Consider the following 8,858-nt stretch of genomic DNA (forward strand, 5'->3'; position numbering starts at 1 on the left):
CCCAAAATAGGCTTTGCTGATCACAAGCCTAGTTCATTGTATTTATAAACAAATGCATATTTGATGCTGTAGGAAATAGTTGGCAATACATTTAATGCTAGACGGTGAGGCTGGTGTGTTGGCTGGTGCTTGGACTATTGCACATGAAAAATGAGTGGTTTGTTTGTCTGCAGCTGTTGATTGTAGGTAGGTGGAGAAATTACTTCGCCAACACTCCCCCTTAATTTTTTTCACTAATGCTACTGCATTTATATTGTTTTCCCTTGTCATAAATACTTCAGGTTTTACGGCTTACCCTTAACCAATGTAATACAAATGGTTTCTAGCTGACCAAAAAAATTTCATTTGGATGGTTTTGGCTAACCACAAACCTTGCATAAGAGTGGTGACTACAAACCACCAGACAACACATAATGGTTTCAGATTACCAAAATTTACACTTTGGAAAACCTATCCTCACTTTGGCTTTTCTCCTTGACCTGTATCAAATTGATTATTGAGTCCATATAAAAAGAAATCCATCTACTAAGATACATGGGTGCCCAGCCGTTGTACTCGCCAGTTCTATAGGAATTCTTTTCACATACATGGTTCATCAATATGTCAAACCAAAAACCTTTACGGTGTCAGATACAACCGATAATGCACCCCTTAGAATAGCTCATTAATAAACAATTCTCATTCAATCTTCATCACTTGATTGGGGGCTATCAATGCAACAAACTTCTATTACATTGACTATTATCAACAACATCATAGCCTTCACAATTAGACAAACAAATTCACACTTCCAATCCCAAAACTTTTATCTAATTAGCACACACATAGACCTTTGAATCATGACAACCAACACACCATCAGTCCAAACTACTTTCACTTTCTATTCTATAACATCAAACACACATACTTCAAATAAAAAGACATAATAAACATTTTCACGATCAATATCTTCCATGCCACGTGTATGCATTCTCTGGCACTCCCACTTGCACAGAGATGCTCCACATGCTTCTAATCTATGAATGACAGCATCACACAACGCTAACTCAAACACACTTCAACTTTGACTTCCTTCTTTTCATGACTTCTCTATTTCTCATAGTAGTCTCTTTATTTGTTCTTCTCTTTCTTCTTGCAAAAGATAACTTCAAATGCCATTGCCTATTGGGCTACATTGCCACAACACTCTTCACCAATTCTAAACTTCTCGAGCTCTCCACAATCTCTAGGATCATATCCCATTAGCTTTAATACCACTTGAAGGAGGTGGATAAAGTGGATCAAAGACAAACACGAATGCAACGATAAATATTCAAGTCAATAAGCAAAACACAAAGACATCAAGCTGTGCTACAACACTTCATACTCATTAACATAACTAAAATCTATTACAGATCCTTAGAATGCTACAGCATTCCATCCACTCATGATTCGCAATGAGAAACCCAAAATGGGCTCTGCTGATCACAAGCCTAGTTCATTGTATTTATTAAACAAATGCATATTTAATGTTGTACGAAACAGTTGGCAATACATTTAATGCTGGATGGTGAGGCTGGTGTGTTGGCCGGTACTTGGACGGCTGCACATGAAAAATGAGTGGTCTGTTTGTCTGCAGCTGTTGACTGCAGGTAGGTGGAGAAATTACTCCGCCAACAATGATTTAAATGATTACACACCTCTTGGCATTTTGGATCCGCAGCCGAGACTGATGGAAATATTCACCTTTCCTATTTGGATCTTAGTTTTAATGAGTTAGAAGGCACTATACCATCTGGATTGGTTTTTCAAATGAATCTTTCTCACATAGATCTTCGTTTCAACAAGCTTAGCGGTCAAATACCTCCTCCTGTTGGAAATCTGCCTGTTCTTTCCTATTTGGACCTTGGTGACAACCAATTGGAAGGCACAATACAACCTGGCCTTGGAAATCTCTCTCTTCTTTCCTATTTGGACCTTGGTAACAACAAATTAGAAGGCGCTATGCCACCTAGCCTTGGAAACCTGTCTGCGCTTTCCTATTTGAACCTTTGGGACAACGGATTAGAGGGCCCAATACCACCTAGCATGGGGATGCTTATGATTCTTTCTTACATAGATTTTAGCGACAACAAGCTTAGCGGTCGAATACCTCCTCCTCTTGGAAATCTGTCCGCTCTTGTCAGCTTACAATTACAAGATAATCATCTGAGCGGAAGCCTTCCTATGTCATTTTCTCAACTATCTTCGCTCACTGAGCTTGATGTGAGAAACAATATGTTGAATGCAAGTGTTCATCGTTCACTTCAGCTGCCATCCTCCCTTGAGAAGATATATCTTTCAAGCAACAGCATGGTTGGAGCAATTTCAGATGTTTTTCTTCAGAACACTTTCAACTTGGAAGAACTTGATTTGAGTGACAGTGGTTTGAGCATCAATTTTAGCCCGATCTGGATTCCCCCATTCCAACTTTTAAAGCTACTTTGGAGAAGATGTAAAATTGGAGGTCCGATCCCGAGTTGGATTTCAACGCAATATCGGCTTTACTCGTTAGACTTGTCAAACACCTCAATGGTGAGAAATCTTCGTCACAATTAGGAGCCCTAAATTTGTCATGTAATTATTTAGAAGGCTCTTTCTCTCCCAACTTGTCGAGATTACATATTCTGGATCTCTCTAAAAATGAACTGAGTGGACATTTAGTGGCTGATATTGATTAACATATCTTGTCTGTAACGGCATTGTTCCTTGCAGACAACAAACTGGAAGGGACAATCCCAGCTTCATTAGGGAATATAAGTTCTCTGTCTCACCTGGATTTGTCAGGGAATTTCTTAACAGGCAGTGTCCCAGCCGGTTTGGGTGGTTTGCGAGATCTTCAAATGCTGAATTTGGGAAACAATTTTTTGGATGGAAAGATTCCTGCCGAGCTTGGTAACCTATCACGGATTATTATACTCAATCTTGCAAATAATCATTTGAATGGAAGGATCCCCAATGAACTGGGTAACCTGACAAAACTTTATTCTTTCCGCATCCAAAAGAATAACAGACAAGGGCTTCTTCCACCTTCTTTCTCAATACTTTCAGAGTTACGAGTGCTTGATGTTGGAGAAAACAAATTGGCAGGGCCTATCCCAGATTGGATTGCTAATTTATCAAGTCTGCAAGTTCTGGTCATGAGACATAACAAATTCAAGCGCGAACTTCCTCCACAGATTGGTAAAATGCCTCAGATTCAGATTATAGACCTTTCTTCAAATCCGTTAAGTGGTAACATTCCAGAAAGCTACTTCAATTTTTCAGCTATGCACAATGTGCAGCTAATGGACTTTGGCATTCTAGGAGGTGGCATGTCAACGGACCTCTACATTGATGGGGTAGACAATTCAAATATCTATAAAGATGACTTAAATGTAAGCATCAAGGGCACAGAGAGGCAGTTTGAATACATTCTTGCTAGCTTCACATGCATTGATTTGTCTAATAACAGATTCCGGGGCAGCACCCCACCTGTAAATGAAAATCTCAAAGGCTTGATGTTGCTGAATCTCTCCATGAACACTCTCACCGGGCCAATTCCAGACACCCTGGGAATCTTAAAGCAGCTGGAATCACTGGACTTTTCTCTTAACAATTTCTCAGGAACAATTCCCTTCCAAATTGGTTTTCTAGATTATTTGGGATATTTAAATGTGTCTTATAACAATCTATCAGGAAGGATACCATTGGAGGGACGTCATATGGATACATTTGACAATTCATCATTCTTGGGAAATCCAAATTTGTGGGAATGCCCGCTTGAAAGAAAGTGCTCTCACCCTCATCCACAACTTTCTCCTCCTCCCATCATGGATATTAAGAAAGGGAAAGGAGAAGCTTTTCCATGGTATGAGATGTGTTTTGGATTGTCAGTTGGAATGGGATTCTCTGCAGTGGTGATGGTGCTTGCATTGAAAATAAGGTGGAAAACTAAATAGTTTGAAGTAATGGACAGAGCTGTAGCATTTCTGTTTGCCAAGCTTCTCAAGTGGTGAAGGTAATTTCAGTTGTGGATGGCAGAACTCCTCTCTTTCTATACATAATTGGAGGAAGCATATTAGTAGACTATTGTCTATTGTATTTCCTTGACGTCCAATCCTGTTAAGCATATTAACCTATATTGGATTGTATGTCCTTTGTTTTTATTTGATGAATTATCTAGAGACTAGTTATTAATTTTATATTTTATATTGAATAAATGCAAATATAATGATACAAAGGAGGAGGCAGCCAGCAAACTGCCAAGAACAGAGTATATATGGGCTGATTTTATTTCGGTTTTGGCTTATTGGAAGTATATATGGGCTGACATTATTTTGGTTTTGGTTTTTGAAAACACGACGTAAAAAGAGTATTTTTTGGGTCATGTAATTTTCATCTGTTTTTAAATAAGAAACAAAAACTATGTTGTATTGTTATAATATTTCCGGGCATAATTATCATTTTCATCGAAGATATAGAGAAGCATAGGTTTTTGTTTTATTTTATTTTTGTTTTAGTTTTATGTGTGAAGATGCTCTAATTTAAAATTTGTCATTTTCCTCTTCTTGTATCTAAGTCAACTTCAACCATATTTCTTCAAGTTCCTTTAATTTTGAATAAATCAATTAATAAAAGGGATAAATATATTTCATTTATTTGGTTATCAAGTTTTGTATGTCTACTTGTGTGAAAGATAAGCTTTAGAAAATTAATTAATAATAAGATTAGTTAATTGATGTCCCTCTCAAAATAAGATTAAATAATAAATACAAAATTAAATCATAAAATAAGAATAATATAATAGCAATCTAAATAATAATATAATATTTTAAACATGCCATATTATATTACAAAGAAAACTCTAATATAATAATAATTTCTAAATAATAAATAGATACAATATAATAATAAATAAAAATAGAAATGGTAATAATAAAGAAATACTATATTAGAGCCCAACTTTCATATGTAATGACCTTGCATTTTATTCAAAGACGGGATTAGATCAATTGATATAACTTTTCAAGCTGAAAATAGTGGTTGTTTCATAGCAACTATAACAATGTAAGTTTCTTAGCACTTCATATATAATACCAATGGCATGCAAGTTGAAGGAGACACTACACATGTTGTGTACATTCTGTCATTGTTGCTAGATAAAAACCACATGGTTTTTTTGACAAGGTGTTGGAGACATTTGAGAAAATCTAGGTTAAAGGTGTAAAGAGAAATTATGCAAATTTTGTTAGCATCCTTCCTTCATATGCTAAAATGGGATCTTTAATGCAAACTAGGCATGAACTATTTGACAAAATGCCTCATACAATCATAGATCAAGTACAAAAACTTCTTTACACCTACCATTTCCAAATTAGTATTAAACTCCAACATTCAGATATAGATTTTTATATAAGCTTTAAATTATAGATCTTGGATCCATGCATATGAAAATCACTATTAATCCCTTACAGTTGGTGATCAATTTATCATATCAGAAAATCAAAAACTAGAAATATATTAGATTGGGTTCTATCAAGCTTTTAGATGCAAATTCATATTTTGGAGAGTAGTTTAATAAATTCTATACACAAATCTGCATACAATAGAAGCATGTGGGAAATTGAATCAATTCCTAATACTAAAGCCCTATCGAGATCATTAAAAGTCATATGCATATGTAGCCACATCATCTCCGAGTGGAGTTAGTGTTGATCTCAGATTGGTTTTGAAAAATGAGGTGCACTTAAGCTTTTTACTAAGTTCATGCCAAGCTAGTAATGTATGTCGAGTATAATATGTATAGATGTTGAGTTGTAATGAATGTCGAGTCACTCATATGTCGAGCAGTTCTAGTGCTGAGTGAATAGTTGATGTTGAGCAAGTTCAGGTGTCGAGCAAGATAGAATTATAGTAAGTGTTGAGCATCAGTATTATCAAGTGTCGAGTAACACAAAATTGACCTAGTTGTTTGTAATGACACAAACAACTTGTAAACTATTTTTTGAGCCAACTTTTGGATAGATCTCAAAGCTTTGAAGATAAGATCAAATTTATTTGGATTCCCTACGCAATCAACATGCAACCAATCAGAAAAATGGAAGGAATTGAGGTAGAAAAATGGATGAATTTCAATCATAGATTCATACCTAACCCTAACCCATCAAAGTCTTTTTAAAGGGAGACAAAGCCCCATAATTCAGTATGAGAGCGAGGATAAGTGAATCTATATGTGAGAAGGTAATGCTAGCAAAGATTTGAAGTAAGTGGAAGGGGTGAATTGATTAGTATACATTCAAGGTGACTTAAAAGAAGGATCAAATTGTAGAATCAATTTGTAGAATAGAGGATTGAGGATACAACAATTTCATATCAGATCAGAAAGGATCAAGATGGTCTGAATTGAGATTTGAAATCACAATACTAGATTGTAAGTATATTAGATCAAACATTCTACTGTACTTTCTAACAATTGTATTAGTACGATGAAATACTTAGGATTAAGGTTGACTTAATAGTCATAGTGAAATCCTTTAACAGGGTGACATTCCAAGTGAATTTTCTAAAGTCCTTTAGCTAGGCACACTTTTAATAGGGTGGGATCTAACAATCCTTTGTAAGCCTTTAACAAAGCAAGCCTTTCGCAGAGCAAATCATGAGAATGGTCAAATTATGTAACCTTAACATGTGAACTTTATTGTTGCAGTAGTGAAGAATTGTGGGTGTCACCCCCACCCCAATTTTACCTTCTCATTGGAGGGTTTCTAGGTAATCATATCTAGTGTCAAGTGTTTATGTGGATGCATTTACTTTATATGTTATTTCAATATGTTTATTCATGCATTGTTTTAAAAGTTGAAAGTTTTATTGGTTAGTGATTAGTACTTCTAATTCACCCCCCTCTTAGAAGTATACATTTTCCATTTGTATTTCTAATAATTGGTATTAGAGCTGAGTTCTCATCAGGAGAAGCCTTACAGCTTGGAGAAAAGATCTTGAGATAGAGGTTTACAAGTTGGGAAAGACCATTGAGAATCAAGAGATTGAAATACATCTCTTACTACAACAACTAAATGAAGCCAGAGATGCCTTGAGAAGTTCACTAAAAAGAAGGAAAGAGATTGCTATAGCAGAAAATTACACACAATACAAAGAGATTGACACCACAAAGTTATTTGCAGACGATAACTCCTATGAATTTGATGTAGCAATTGTAGATCTCACGGACAAGAATAGATCACAAGTTGAGGAGATTAAAAATCTCAAGTTGGAACAAGAATCACAAGATATTTTGCTATGTGAGGTGACTGAACAAAAGAAGAATGCTATAGAAGACAAGGCCATGATTGAAGAAGACAAAAGAAATTTGGCAAATAGATTGGAAGAGAAGTCAACAGAGCTATCTGGGATCTCAAACATGCAATTGGACACCCTAATCCAGATGATGAATGCCCATCATGAGTTAAATGTTAAGGACATTGAGATAACTACATTGAAGTTGTAGAATGAACAACTGCAGAATGACCTGAAAAGAGAAAAGCAGTTTTTTGAAAGTTTCAACAAGCCAAATGAAGCCATCAAGTACTTTGAGCAACTACTAAAATCTCCTAGATCCAGTAAAGACACATCAAGATTGGGCTACACAAGCACTAAAGAAGGAGAATCATCCATAGTTACTAAGGAAAAAAATAATAAAGGTAAGAATTCTAAACCTACTTGTCATCATTGTGGAAAGAAAGGACATACAACTAATGTTTGCAGGAGCAAGAATGCTAATCAAAATGCTAAGTCAAAGAACATGACTTATTGTCACAAGTGCAACAAACAAGGTCATCAAGCACATGAATGCAGAACCAGAACCATGCATGCACCAAAATTTGAAGGACGTTGCTACAATTGTTAGAAGTTTGGACGCAAAGCCTTTGAATGTAGATCCAAGTCCACATGGTCATCAAACAAGTCAACAAAGGGAAGAGCTATGAAAATCCCTATAACTGGGATTACAATACAAGACATAATTGTCATTATTGTCAAGAGTATGGACACATCCCTAAAAATTACATAAGAACACACTTCAATGATAGATACAATAGATGGTTGAGTCAAACCACATGCTTTAGCTATTTGAAGACTGGTCATATCAGCAAGCATTTCCCAATAAGAACAAAGGCACCTAATTCAAAGTTCAACAAAGGAAAAGGCAAGGTAGATGTTGAAAACATCAGAGAAGGGATGAAAAAAACATGGAGGAAAAAAGATGGATGCAACACATCAAATGAAGGGATCACTTCACCTGATAGGTCAAGTGGTCACATCTCATCAAACTAAGCAAAAGGAGGTATGTGAGACTGATATTTAAAATGATTTATCATACATCAGTTCTTAAAGAATTTTTCACTAAAAAGGATATATTAGCATAAATAAAGATGCAAGTCATCAAGGAAAAACTAAGGTTGAATTTTAAGTTTTCATCTTACTGTCAAGTGTGAAAAATCCTCTTTTATTGTCGAGTAAATTCTAGTGTGTGCTGAGCTGTCAGCCAAAGCCAGTTGAAGCAAAGTTAGTAGTAGCTGCTGAGTGAAAGAAATTTCTATAGAAGCTAAGTAAGGGTAATTCTTATAGTTGTCGAGTGATGGGAAAATCAATGGATACTGAGTAAAATAGAAAATTGCATTGGAGCTGAGTTTACAGCTTTACATGTACCATGCATTAAATGTGATGTTTTGAAAGGGTATAAGGTAGATTGTCACTCATTTTTTATCATTACAAACATAGAGCAAGAGCGAGCAGAGTGAAGAAGTGATTTTTGAGCAAGAATGAAGCATTTACACGAATTCCAGCAATGATTAAGCATCATT

General features: G+C 35.6%; 1 protein-coding gene across 1 annotated transcript; it reads left to right on the forward strand.

Moving 5' to 3' along the window:
* The first annotated feature begins 1,546 nt into the window (after window positions 1-1,546).
* Window positions 1,547-3,959, forward strand: LOC149555010 (uncharacterized). Its single transcript, XM_089829137.1, has 3 exons — window positions 1,547-1,631; window positions 1,703-2,404; window positions 2,734-3,959. Exons 1-3 carry the CDS (start codon window positions 1,547-1,549, stop codon window positions 3,957-3,959), a joined length of 2,013 nt encoding a protein of 670 aa, XP_089685263.1.
* Window positions 3,960-8,858: the final 4,899 nt, after the last annotated feature.

This window comes from Cupressus sempervirens, chromosome 5, assembly GCF_028749045.1.
Source record: "Cupressus sempervirens isolate cs-2001-9-10 chromosome 5, ASM2874904v1, whole genome shotgun sequence".
NCBI classification, from domain to species: domain Eukaryota; kingdom Viridiplantae; phylum Streptophyta; class Pinopsida; order Cupressales; family Cupressaceae; genus Cupressus; species Cupressus sempervirens.

Bases quoted from the DNA above. Each gene is read 5' to 3' on its own strand.
- LOC149555010 (XM_089829137.1), top strand. From the start codon at position 1,547: ATGGTGAGGCTGGTGTGTTGGCCGGTACTTGGACGGCTGCACATGAAA. The intron at 1,632-1,702 runs GTAGGTGGAGAA...TTGGATCCGCAG, and splicing joins TCTGCAGCTGTTGACTGCAG to CCGAGACTGATGGAAATATT. The intron at 2,405-2,733 runs GTTTGAGCATCA...TGTTCCTTGCAG, and splicing joins ACTTGATTTGAGTGACAGTG to ACAACAAACTGGAAGGGACA.